Source organism: Pezoporus wallicus, unplaced genomic scaffold (genome assembly GCF_028554395.1).
Source record: "Pezoporus wallicus isolate ANWC-B61680 ecotype Strahan unplaced genomic scaffold, APGP_CSIRO_Pwel_v1 contig_8057, whole genome shotgun sequence".
Classification (NCBI taxonomy): Eukaryota; Metazoa; Chordata; class Aves; order Psittaciformes; family Psittacidae; genus Pezoporus; species Pezoporus wallicus.
The window spans coordinates 978,337-992,133 of NW_026637044.1; the positions used below are offsets into that span (position 1 = coordinate 978,337).

General features: G+C 47.2%; 1 protein-coding gene across 2 annotated transcripts in view; it reads left to right on the forward strand.

Moving 5' to 3' along the window:
• The window catches only part of SETD2 (SET domain containing 2, histone lysine methyltransferase), a 64,845-nt gene that overhangs the window by 43,916 nt on the left and 7,132 nt on the right, over positions 1-13,797 (forward strand). The window contains exons 13-16 of one of the 2 annotated variants that reach the window (XM_057402860.1): positions 7,491-7,539; positions 8,093-8,276; positions 11,665-12,340; positions 13,349-13,483. In XM_057402860.1, the coding sequence (XP_057258843.1) occupies positions 7,491-7,539; positions 8,093-8,276; positions 11,665-12,340; positions 13,349-13,483 (1,044 nt within the window). The remainder of the gene's footprint in view (positions 1-7,490; positions 7,540-8,092; positions 8,277-11,664; positions 12,341-13,348; positions 13,484-13,797) is intronic. The other variant, XM_057402861.1, reaches the window with a different exon arrangement.

Genomic DNA, 13,797 nt, shown 5'->3' on the forward strand with positions numbered 1-13,797 from the left:
ATACCTCTATACACAGGACTTTTAAGTCCTCAGCTTACAGGGCTCATACACTCTGACTCCTTACCCATGAGGAGTGTTGGCCACTGCTACATACCCATCACAGCACACACTCACACTCCCCAGTGGGGTAAGTTTTCAGCCTGGGCTTGTGCATGCTGTTCCTGCCCTCCGAGGAAGCAGTGCATATCTTCTCCCATGCTGAAAACTCACTCTGAGTGGCAAGGGCTGGTTGGTGTACACAGGTGGTGGTTCAATGTGATTCTTCCAGGCACCTAAGCTCACTCCAGCCAGAGGATTGCACTCAGGTAAGGCTCCGTGGGCTGATCTGTACAGCCAGACCCATGATGGAGGCAACACATGGTACTATGGCAAACAGACCTGGTGCTCTACCCTCCTGGCATCACAGGAACAAGTTTTAAGGTCAGCTTACAATGCGTAGTAAACTTTTCTCACCATCCTTTTGATGTCTGACATTTCAGTAGCTAAGGCTGATGGACAAGAGAGTAAGTTTGGCTTCAAGTGTAGCATGTGCTTTAATAGCATTGGTGTTTCAGGGTTGTCTGGCTGTTGGGGTTTCCTCACCATTTATGTTGAAGCAGGGCCTTGGGGTCCTGCAGCTCTGTTACCCAAGTTGTAGGCTTCCTGTGATGACCCATTGCACATCTGAAATATGTCCTATAGAGAACCTGCATGCTCTGCCAACTGACTAATGCTGTGTGAACGCAACCAGCATGGCGGTGCTGGCTGCTGCAGAATGTTCCACTGTGCTAGTGTAGTTTGGGCACTGCTCTGCTGCAGATAGAACTGAGTTTTTGGCATCTTCCTCCACTCCTTGAGGGCAGAGGATGGGCAGACAATGCCCTCATCTTGTGGTGAGGCAGCAGGCAGGAGTTATAGTTGTGTAGTTGTGGGGATCCCCAGTCCTTGCCCTTGTGAGTTGGAGGAGACCTTTTTAATTTCAGAAAAACCTTTTGAAAGAGCCAAGTATTTTGGGTTTAAAAGGTTTTGGTTGGACAGTTGTAGCCTCACAGGTATTTAGCAGTGATTTGGGAGTTCAAGCCTGAAGTGTTACCTCAACTTTGGCCAAGGTGGACCTTCTTTTTTTGCAGTGAAAACTCCCATTCTGTGAACTTAATCATCAGCTTGAACAGAGATAGAGATACCAGAGCTTGGGTGACCCAGGCAAACTGAGCCTTTGTCTTCCTCTGAGATGGTCTTTACAAATCACGTCTGATACATCTTGATAGGATAGCCCTGTGAAGCTGCTCTTGCCTGTCCCTTTTCCTAGACAAGCCGTCCTGGAGTGACTGGCTCCTGCTCCAGCACACACATAGAATCGTAGAATCATAGAATAGTTAGGGTTGGAAAGGACCTTAAGATCATCTGATTCCAACCCCCCTGCCATGGGCAGGGACACCTTACACTAAATCATATCACCCAAGGCCTCGTCCAACCTGGTCTTGAACACTGCTAGGAATGGAGCATTCACAGCCTCCCTGGGCAACCCATTCCAGTGCCTCACCACCCTAACAGGAAATAATTTTCTTCTTATATCCAACCTAAACTTCCCCTGTTTAAGTTTTAACCCATTACCCCTTGTCTTATCACTACAGTCTCCAATGAAGAGTCCCTCCCCAGCATCCCTATAGCCCCCCTTCAGATACTGGAAGGCTGCTATGAGGTCTCCACACAGCCTTCTCTTCTCCAGGCTGAACAGCCCCAACTTTCTCAGCCTGTCTTCATACGGGAGGTGCTCCAGTGCCCCGATCATCCTCGTGGCCCTCCTCTGGACTTGTTCCAACAGTTCCATGTCCTTTTTATGTTGAGGACACCAGAACTGCACACAGTACTCCAAGTGAGGTCTCACAAGAGCAGAGTAGAGGGGCAGGATCACCTCCTTCGACCTGCTGGTCACGCTGCTTTGATGCAGCCCAGGATACGCTTGGCTTTCTGGGCTGCAGGCGCACACTGCTGGCCCATGTACATCATGTGCTCTAATTAGGAGGCTTATAGTTTGTTACAACTTACAGCAAGAAATAGTTTGCAAAAACAATAGGCACTGGTGAGCAGCCAGGCTGTTGTTTGTGGTGGGTTTTTTTGGCCTTCAAGCAGGGATGTCGTGGCATTAGTCCTTTCTTTTGCTCTCTTCCTTCCCTTGGCATCATGCTGGAGCTTTGTGCTCATGCAGAAGGTGTGGGGAGCTGCAGAGGGAAGGAGGGAGGGAAGCAAGGAAGAGGAGATCCAGCTCTGGCTGGTGGAGCATTGGGTATCCAGCCTGGTAGAGGACAGATTCGATTGCATGGCATTTCTTCAGCAAATCAATGACTTAAGTTGAGGAAACTACAGAGCAGAGTTAGGTGAGACAACATGGTCTGCAGGCTGTCTTGGCTTAGAGCATTTAAGCCCTGCCAAATGTGGCGAGCTTTGGTGAGCTACAGCCGGCTTTCCCGAGTAATCCCCTTGGCCTTAGGAGAAGCATGCCTGCTCCCTGTTTGGGTGACAGAGGTTTTGAAGCACGGGTGTGTTGCTGGATTGCTGTAGAAGAGCGATCACCCCTTTGCCAGCTGTGCATCTGTTGGCACAAACACAGCCTCCATCCAGTTGCATCATTGTTTCCCTGTGCCCATTGTTGGTGTCCATTGGTCTTCTCCAGTTTAGTCCCATTAAATCTAAAATAATAAGCAGCTAAGGGGCAGACATCTGGAGAGCATTTTCTTAGGCACAGTCTTCCGTTCCTACCGCTTTGAGTCTTGAGACTGTTCTGCAGCTCTTTTGCTTCTCCCAAGCCATGGATGGTTTTGTGTCTGCAGCTGGACAGCCTAAATCCTGGGGGATTTTTAGTTTTTAGTTCTTCTCTTTTTGTTCGTAACAGACTTACACTGCTTTTCTTTCTGTATTTAATTTTTTGTGCAACTCATTAAAAACTGTTCTGGAAGGTAGAGAGCCATTTGGACTCTGTTAGCGGCGGTTGCATTGATTTAGTAGTTATGCACGCTCAAAGCCAGCAGCTTCCGTTTCCAAAAATAAAATAGGCTTTTCTTCGGAGTTCCCCCTGGCTTGCGTCTGGTTTGACCACCATCTGGTTTTCATGGAGCGATTTTGACATACTCCTCCTTTTGTTCCTGCTTCAAAGGCTCTGCTGCCTCCCATCTTCATCAGACTGATGCTAGAGGCTCTGCAGCCCCTTGAGTAGATCTGTAGCTGCACTCCAGCAAGACGTTGCTTTTTCTCTGCTTCATAATTGTCTTACATTTTGAGCCCCTTGGACCCTTGTTAGGGCAGTACAGTTTGATGGGGTGGATCCTGCCATTTTCTCCCTCAATGCCTCCTGTTGCTGTTGGCGCAGCTGCATCTTTCAGAGGAAGATGCATCCTCCTACCTAAGGAGGACAGATGCTTTCTTTCTCCTTGCACATTCAACCATCATTGACCTCGAAGATTAGACTTAATCATCTCTGTTGAGCTGAAATTGCTGTATTTCTTAGTTGCACTTTGACTCTTCTGCTGCAGCTGAAGCAATGCATGGCTGGAGTGAGCAGTGCTGTGTTTATCAAATCCACTTACTGCAGAATGGCCCCTGTCCTTGTTCTATTCCCACTGACCCTTTTTTTCACTATTTTTCCATTGCACATCCTCCTGTTTAATGGGACAAATCTCTTAGGAGCTGAGAAACGTACTCCAGTTTAGCTCTTCCTTACAGTTGCCTGCTGCCTTGTCCTTTAGCTGTCCTGGCTGGTTCATCCATCGTAGAATCTCAGAATCATAGAACAGTTTGGGTTGGAAAGGACCTTAAAAGTTCATCCAGTTCCACCCCTCTGCCAAGGGCAGGGACAGCTTCCAGTTTGCACTGTCCCACCTCTCCAGCCTTTCTGGGCCCCTCTGGATGACATCCCTTCCTTCCAGCATGTCATCTGCACCACACAGCTCAGTGTTGTCTGCAAACTTGCTGAGGGTGCACTTGATCCCGCTGTCCATGCACCCACTTGTCCCGCTCCTCCTCACACCATCTTCACTGCTGATGGGACCAGCCCTTGGGCCAGATATGGGGTGTTTTTTTGAGCATGCTGCTTTGTGGTGTGTCTGAGAATGAGTTTTTTGGAGTGATGTGAGAGAAAGAAAAATAAATACAGAAAACCTGTTGTTTGCGGGTGATTTGGGTCTGCAGAAGCTGCCCTCGTGGTCTGCTCCTTCCCACACAAGCCAGTAAGAGGCAAAACTATCCCTGCCACCGGATGGCGAGTAAATAACATTATATTGGCTTTATTATCCCAACTGGGTCTTTGTGCATCCCTCCCCACCTCAAACAGTGAACTGCTGCCTTCTTTGCATTTAGTTAAAAAACACACTAGATTTGGGGTCTTTTGATCCATAGCAAACATGTAAATAAATAAGTAACAATTTAAAAAGGGCGTGTTTACGGGCTCTCATCACAGCATATGTATCTGCAGCTGCTTCAGACTGCACGTGTTTGCTGTGTTGTGTTCATATGCCATGAAAAAGTAAAATGAGTATTTAAAAAACTAAAAATCTTGGCTAAACTAACTTCTTTTCTATAACCATCATCAGCACTTTTGAAGTGGTTTTGTCTTGTGAGCAAAGACCACAGTGGGGTATCTTATACTTTCATTTATTTCACCAAAGGAAAGCATAGTTTCTTAGCCCACAGGGTGCATTTTTTCCTAACACATTAAGAGGGCCATTCTCAAACCTGGGATCTCTTGTTAAATCTTGTGGTGGAGGTGGATATGTAGCTAGTGAGGGATGCAGTCGGGAGCAGCTGGGCAGCCCAGAAGAGACACCAATCAATTAATTTAATAAATCATTTAATTTCCATTTAGCTGTAAAAAATCAAAGGGGATTTTGTGTAGAAGATAAGCAATATATAAGGTTGAGAGTCAAGTCGAGGTAGAGCTTTGTATGTCTGACTCTAGGGAAGCTTTAAATACACAGCTAGAAGCAGCCTTCATTCACTCCTCCACTAACATTTCAGTACATCTTTTTCTCCTCTCTGCCTTATCCATGACCCAGATTAAAGGGTATTTTAGTGCCTTAGGGAAGGTCCTCAGTGTTTTTCCTGTGAGGTGCAGTCGGTAAATGTGGCATCACATGGAGTATGAAGAATTAACGCTGTTCAGAGGGTCTGATGGTCATGGACTTGGGGAGGTAGCATTGCTGAGGTTTTGGCTTTGGGAGAGTCAGTTAATTTAGATGCTAGAAGATCACAAATGCTACAAGTCATGAGTATTAGCCTGAGTGTGTTTTAACAGTGCTGGGGGTAGGATATAGTGCAAACGGGGATCAAAAGTAGGCAGGGGCTTGGTGGCCCAGCAAAAGCTGGGTTTGGGGCTCTTGGAGGTGCAGAGGTGCGTTGGGTGTGCATCACAGAATCTTAGAACAGTTAGGGTTGGAAAGGACCGTAGGATCATCCAGTTCCAACCCCCCTGCCAGGGCCAGGGTCACACTAAACCATCTCACCCAAGACTCTATCCAGCCTGGCCTTGAGCACTGCCAGGGATGGAGCATTCACAACTTCTTTGGGCAGCCTGTTCCAGTGCCTCACCACCCTCACAGTAAAGAACTGCCTCCTTATATCCAATCTATACTTCCCCTGTTTAAGTTTTAACCCGTTACCCCTTCTCCTATCACTACAGTCCCTAATGAAGAGTCCATCCCCAGCACCCTTATAGCCCCCCTTCAGATACTGGAAGGCTGCTATGAGGTCTCCATGCAGCCTTCTCTTCTCCAGGCTGAACAGCCCCAACTTTCTCAGTCTGTCTTCATACGGGAGGTGCTCCAGCCCCCTGATCATCCTCATAGCTCTCCTCTGGACTTGTTCCAACAGTTCCATGTCCTTTTTATGTTGAGAACACCAGAACTGCACACAATACTCCAGGTGAGGTCTCACAAGAGCAGAGTAGAGGGAGAGGATCACCTCCTTCGACCTGCTGGTCATGCTGCTTTTGATGCAGCCCAGGATACGGTTGGCTTTCTGGGCTGTGAGCGCACACTGAAGCCAGCTCATGTTCGTTTTCTCATCAAGCAACACCCCCAAGTCCTTCTCTGCAGGGCTGCTCTCAATCTCTTCTCTGCCCAACCTGTAGCTGTGCCTGGGATTGCTCTGACCCAGGTGCAGGACCTTGCACTTGTCATGGTTAAACTTCATGAGGTTGGCATCAGCCCACCTCACAAGCGTGTCAAGGTCCCTCTGGATGGCGTTCCTTCCCTCCAGCGTATCAACCGAACCACACAGCTTGGTGTCATCGACAAACTTCCACTGTGTTGCTTCAGGCCCTCAGTGCTCATGAGCATGCAGGTGGTCTCAACAGCTCCCCGTTCCTTCCCCTGTCTCTGTGGATCTGCTGCCCTGTAGCTGAAGGGGTCGTGGCTTGGATTGAGCTAGGTGGGCATGGCAGCACGCTGGTGGTGCAGAAAGGAGAGGATTTCCAAGGAAAAGAGAGCACTAGCAACGCCTCTGCATCCCGCACCTCTGCTCCGGGCTCTCCTTATCCCATTTTCTTACTTCTGCCTTTTTTGATCTATGTCAAACATGTAAATAAATAAGAACAATTAAAAAAGGGCCTATTTATGGGCTCCTAGTGCCTCTTGGTACTGGAATAGCCCACAGTACATACGGTAGCATATTTGTAGATGCTTCAAACTGCAAGTGTTCATGGTGTTGTGTTCAGGCTCCATGGAATAAGTATTTTTTTAAAAATTAGAATCTTGGCCGAAATGATTTTTAACTTTCAGCAGCACTTTTGAAGTGGTTTTGTCTTGTGAACAGACCACAGTGGGATTTATTGTACTTCCATTTTTTCACCAAAGGAAAATGTATTTTCTTAGGCCAAAACATGGGGCTTGATATCTTTTTCTTAGATGTGTGTATTTTTCTTAGCTAAAAGGTGGTATAAAAAGCATCCAGGCACCTGGGGGCTGCTTAAAGGATGGGGAAAGTGAGTTTCTTTGGTAGGTTATCTGGGACACGTTTCTTCCATGCGTTGTCCCCATGCCTGATGCTCAGGCATGATTTTCCTGCGTAGAAAAATGCTGCTTTTCCTGGATAGAAAAAAGAACCATAAAATCACAGAATTTTTTGGGTTGGAAGGGACCTTAAAGCTCATCCAGTTCCCACCCCCTGCCATGGGCAGGGACACCTTCCACTAGACCAGGTTGCTCAAAAGCTGCATCCAACCTGGCCTTGAACACTGCCAGGGATGGGGCAGCCACAGCTTCCAGTCCAACTGAAACCATTCCATTCTATGATTCTATGATTTATCAAACACAAAATGCTGATCAGAGGCAATATATAGAAAGCACTGTAATGATTTACCTAAAACCAGAACTTTGTGTCCAGAAACACGATTTTACTGTTTAAAATTATAATTGAATTGTTAAATTATTAGTGCTGTGTTACAATTCTTGCAGCCCTGTAGATATTGGGATTGTTCTTGTGGGTAGGTGTAATGCTGACCCTGCTTGTTTGCTTTGCAGGAAGTGTACCGGATCCCGAAGAAGAGTCAAGCAGAAAAGGAGAGCAGTGGTATGTATTCACATTTTGCTGTGTATTGTTCTGCTCCTATGAAACTACTTAATTTTCCCAGTCTGGGATGTCAAGAGATGTTCTGCCTGTGTGTTCCTACTCCTTGAAAACAGTTCCTTTAAATAGGAAAGATAATCTTAGCAGTGGGTGTTGGGAAATGTAGCCCTGAGGCTGATATGGGACGGTCTGTAACTTGTTTGAATGGAGACTCTGTTGACTACTGCTCTGTTATTGGGGGAATTCCTGCTGGACACAAGAAGAAAAATTTTCACTATGAGAGCAATCAGCCATTGGAATAACCTCCCCAGGGAAGTGGTGACTCCTCAGCATTGGACTCTGTTAAGACTGGGCTGTACATGCTGCTGGGCCATCTAGTCTGAGTTATGCTTTGCCTAGAAATGTTGGACCAGGTGATCCCTTGAGGTCCCTTCCATCCTCAGATTCTAGGATCCTGTGATTCTATGACTAACAGAAGCCACTGAAACTGCAGGAAGAAGGAGCTAGAAATACTCTGCATTACAGCAGTTCTCTCCCTTTTATCCATGCTCCTCAGCAGCTGACCGTGGGAGAGAGACAGCCGGCCCCAAGGACCAGACTCCTGCTCCGAAGAACCCCATCCTGAGCAGAGAGCGCGATCCTGAGAGGCAGAGCCAGAGTAAAGAGAAGAAGAGACGGAGGGACTCGATGTCCCCTCCGTCCTCAGCGTATGAGCGAGGAACAAAGAGGCCGGAGGACAGGCAAGTTGTCTGGCAGCAGTGGTGGCAGCGCTGACTGCCAGACTGGGAGTGTTGAATCTGTGATAGTCCTGGGTCAGAACACTGGGAAAAATGGTCCTGGTGATCTCTGGAAACACCCAGGATGGGTAAGGGAATTTTTTACCTGGAAGAATCCTGTTTGCATGGTGAGATGCATTCCCTGGCCTCTTGCTGTTAGGTGGCCTTTCCTCTTGGATAATCATTGTCTTCAGTCATGTTCTGGGAATTAGATGGATGTTGACAGGAATTATATCCAGCTCTCACACAGGAACAAGGGATGTAGCCCTCCTAATGCAAAGAGGTCTTCTGAATCCATCAAAATCTATTCCCTTCTACATCCCCTCTCCTGAGTATGTTTGGGGATTATTCTAGACTTGAACTTAGAAGAAGCCTAAGCATATAGAAAAGCTATCAGTGCATAAGTCAAACAGGATTTCTAAACCAAAACAACTTCCTTGACCAAATTAATATCCCCCAAAATCAGTGAGTGCAAGGGAAGGCTCTGGGGACACCTTACAGGAGCTTCCAGTGCCTAAAGGGGCTGACAAGAAAGCTGGAGAGGGGCCTTTGACAAGGGCAGGTGGGGACAGGACAAGGGGGAATGGCTTTAAACTGACAGAGGGGAGACTGAGATGAGAAGAAGATGAGGAAGATGAGGAAGAAGTTCTTCCCTGTGAGGGTGGTGAGGCCCTGGCACAGGTTGCCCAGAGAAGCTGTGGCTGCCCCATCCCTGGCAGTGTCCAAGGCCAGCTTGGACAGGGCTTGGAGCAACCTGGTCTGGTGGAAGGTGTCCCTGCCCTTGGCAGGGGGTTGAAACTGAATATTGGTTCCCTTCAGACCCAAACCATTCGAGGATTCTGTGATTTTTACTTTGTGTTTCTTTCTTGTGGGTGCTCTGTTGCCCCATGGATTCCCACCTACCCTGCAAGTGATGGATACAAGGGAACGTGGGGACTTCAAATTTGCTTACATCTTATTACAAAAAGGCTTTTTAAACATGGGTTGTCTAGGGAAGGCAGGCACAGAGTCTGTAAGCTCCAGTGAAGGTGTAAAATATTTCAGGTTGCAGTGCGCACAGATGCTGAATATAAAGTAGAAAATAAAAGTAACCATTTTGTGTTGTGTTAGCATGAGTTGTGCCCTTCTACGTTAAATACTTCTGCTAACCAGGTCTGGTGGGATGCGTGTTTAGAAAAGCAAGGGCTAGATAACTGAAATACAGACACCTTTTGTCTTAGTGAGTTGGCCAGTTCAAGGAGCAAGCAATAAGAGAAAATATTTTTAGCTATTAGCTGTTCTCCCATATCTGAAGTGAGAATCAGATCGGTTCAGTGACCCTGGCAGCCACCCAAAGCTCCTTTTCCTGTAGGTTCAGACCATTGCTTTTAGAGTGCCTGAGCCTGTGCTGGCTCCCAGGGTTATTCCCTAGGGCCCTAGGAGCATTTGGCTGGGCAGAGCCAAACCCTCCTGAGGCCAGAGGAATGATAGAGGTGGCAGTTGTGGCAGGGCTGGCCCAAGGCAATGCATGAATTAGCAGCTGCTTGTTAGCAGATACCCATTTTCCTCCCTCAAAAGTTGCTTCTTAAGAGAAGGAAAGCATTTCATGTCTTGCATTACAGGGAGACCTCAAATCATGTTAAAGGCAGTAAGAATACCAAGGAATTTCCTTTAAAGAAGTCAGTTTTCTGCTGTCCCTCTTAAATAGGATCTAAAGCCACTTACTAATTAGGGAACAATTGGTGGTGAGTCAGCCAGGCGAGGAAACTTCTGTCCTCTTACTGAGCTGTGCTGGGAAAGTTTAAAACATCTGGGTTAAAAAAAAATTGGATGTAAATCTATACTACTGTAATTAGCCATTTGGAGGACGGAAACACCACTGAGGTCTGGGGATGGACATGGAGCTGAGTAGCAGCGGTGTGTTGAGAGATACGAAGAAGAATGTAATAAATAGTGTATTTTTTTGTGTTAAACAGAGCAACCTATTTGGTGGGCAAGGAGTTGCCCACTCTGGCTCTTCCCTCCTGTGGCCATGTCCTTGTCGGTGAGTGGTGCCCACAGGCGGAAGGACTGAGGTGCTGGCATCCTTCTCTCTACTCGACTGTCCCCTTTGTATTTGTTCCATGAAGGGTTTAATAAGACAAAATAATAGGTGAAGAGAGGAATAAATACCCAAGTATCGCTGGCATGCTCGACACTAAACCAGCCCAAACCATTCTACAATTCTAAGCCCTCAGTTTTCTTCTGTCCGTCCCTTCACGCTGGCTGCTTCTCGTGTAAACTCTCCAGGCAGTGCCAGGAAATGCTTTAATTATTGAAATTGAACCCTTCACGTCAATAAGGTTCACATTAACGGATCCTTGCAGCTACTCTGGGAACGCCAGGATACATCTTAAATGTATGTGTTGGTAGCAGTGTGCTTTTGATATGTAAATGGAACGCATGAACGTTGAGTGACTGTATAGACAATATGCTGGATGCTTTGTAGAATCCATTATATTAGGGCTGCAAAGCATTTTTGGTCATAATCCCTGTTTTAACACACTCATAACTTCTCAAAATACCCACCTTTGATCTGAAATTTTCCTTGGTTGAGGTCTGATCAAAGTCCTTAGGCTTTTTTTCTTTAACTCCTTGGAAAAATCCCTCCAGCTGCTCTGCGTCTTGGGATGAAAATCCTTATTTGTAAAAAAGAATTTAAAAAAACCCATCCACACTTTCATTATTTTTTAAGCTGGATCTGCGGTCTAGTAAATAGCATGCTCTAAACAGAAATGTGCTATTTGTTCTTCACAAACATGCCTGTGTCTGCAGCTCCAGTGTGGTCCTTAAACAAGAAAGGTGGGGTGCTGCCCTAGTCTGGGAGGTGCAGGTGCTGTGGTGTAATCTGTACCTTCTGTTCGGAGAGCCTCTTCCAAAACCTTCTGTGTTGGTCCTGCCTTGGAAAACTGTGGCAGAGGGTCACAGACACTCAGCCCTTTTGGGAGACATCTTGCTTATTCTACCCTCTCCTCAGGTTCCCTCTTGGCCCTGGAGATGTTACCTCCCCTCTCTGGGTACCTCAGTGGTGCCTAGCCAGTCCCTCAGACAACTTCTGCTGCATTTTTGTGTCTCTGTTAGCTTCAGCACCAACCTAAGTTGATAAATCCAGTGCTACCTAGCTCATCTTCTGCCCTGGCTCCTTGCTTGAGGAGTTGCTATGTATGGTTGGTCAAGCAGCTGAAAACAAATGAATGTTTTTAGCAATTGATGTTTTTCTCTTGGGCATTTGGTCTCCCCCAGGTCTACCACTGTCAGTGGTGGCCTTTTTGCTGCTGGAGCCCTGGGCCTGCAGTTTTCTGGGGTCTCACAAAACCTTTTCTGTTCCTCCCAGGTATGACACGCCAGCATCTTCGAAGAAGAAAGTCCGGCTTAAGGATCGCAACAAGCTGTCCACGGAGGAGCGCAGGAAACTGTTTGAGCAGGAGGTTGCCCAGCGGGAAGCCCAGAAACAGCAACAGCAACTGCAAAACCTGGGAATGACATCCCCCCTGCCCTACGACTCCATGGGCTACAGCACGCCCCACCACAGCTTTATTGGCTACCCACCTGGCTACCCCATGCAAGCCTATGTAGATCCCAGCAACCCCAACGCTGGCAAGGTGCTGCTGCCCACACCCACCATGGATTCCATGTGCTCGCCAGCGGCGTATGAGCACCCGCAGACTTTGGTTGGGCACACGGTGGAACCAGCCCTCACAACTTCTCAGCCGGTACCAGTAGTCCAACATGTAGCAACAACGATGGAGGTTACAACTCCGCAGTATGTAGCACAAAGCGATACCGTGGTCCATCAAGAACCCAATGTGGCCGTCCTGCCTGTGGCCACGTCAGGACCAGTGCAGAGCCAGAGCTATGGGGTCTGGGATTCCAGCCAGCAGACTGTAGCTGTCCAACAGCAGTACTCACCAGCCCAGTCCCAACCAGCCATTTATTACCAAGGACAGACTTGTCAGACGGTTTATGGTGTGACATCCCCCTACTCACAGACGACCCCACCTATTGTGCAGGTAATTTCCATTTCAGGCAAGGCCTGCAAAACAAAGGGTACCATCCTGCAGCCAGGAAAAGCACTGTTTTCTCACTCTTTGCCAGTGCTCTTAATATTAGAGCACCCTACTTTGTGCTGATACTAAGCTGCAGTAGCACTTCTCGCATAACTTCCCATCTCAGAATATGAGAAAAGCACATTTAGGTATTTTTTGTGTACAAACACTATATATTCATAAAAACATAGGATCCCAGATGGTTTGGGTTGGAAGGGATGTTAAAGCTCATCCAGTTCCAACCCCCTGCCGTGGGCAGGGACACCTTCCACTAGACCCATTTGCTCAAAGCCCTGTCCAGTCTGGCCTTGAACAATTCGAGGGATGGGGCATCCATTATATCTATATTGGATATATGTATAATATATATTTTATATAATATATAGTTGTTAGGTTCAAGCAGGAGTTTATGTCTTGTTGAGATTTTTTTTAATCTGTTTATAAAAGTTCGTTTCTTTTTGATTGTTGATTCTGGTGAATGGATATTTCTGGGTAAGAGCTTCCACTGTCACTGACCAAGTAAGCAGTACAACATGGAGGTGTGAGCTCGCCTTCTGTTGGCTTTTGGAAGTGGGGTCTGGAGCTGCCAGCTCTTGTATGACTTGAACCAAGCAAAATACCCAACAGATCAACCTTCTTTATCTGTTTTCTCTGAATTACATGTCCTCTTCCATCAGGCTCAGCCTGGAGCTCCAAATGGCCACGCTAAAGTGCTTTATCCTTCTGCTTTTTCTTCGCTAACAAGTGTCTTGCCAATGCCTAATTCTTCCTGAAATCAAGATGTAGGCAATTGTACGACTCTGGGATACTTGATTTGGCTTGGATATTATCTTCCAGTAGTCCTCGAGTACTGTTACTCTCTTCTTGCTTTCACTATCTGATTTCCAGCAAGGGAAGCTGTACTGTGTCCTCTAAAAAGGGGTTTTGTTTGGTAAAGCAACCTGATTGATGATTCCTCATGCTCCTTTTCAGAGTTACGCCCAGCCAGGTCTCCAGTACATTCAAGGCCAACAGATTTACACAGCTCATCCACAGGGAGTCATAGTGCAGCCACCAACAGCAGTAACAACCATTGTCGCAGCTGGGCAGCCTCAGCCCATCCAGCAGGTAGGGCTTGGAGGGTCAAAAGGGATGGGGAATGTTCCTCTACATCTGCTTTGGTCTGGCTTTGGGAGTCATGCAGAGCTATGATTCCCCGTAGCTTCTGGATGCTGTTAAGGTAGTGGTACTAGCCAGAGGAGTTTCCCATATGGCAGCATGCTGGTACTCTTTGGGATGCTGTCCTCCAGGCTGAATGTGGGCATCAGACACATTATTGGGTGCTTTGAGCCCAGATCTTCTTGTGTTCAGGCTTGCTTTCAGCGCATCAGGAGAAGGCTGTGTATGGGTGGCCATGTGGAAGTTCCACGACCTGCTTTTGG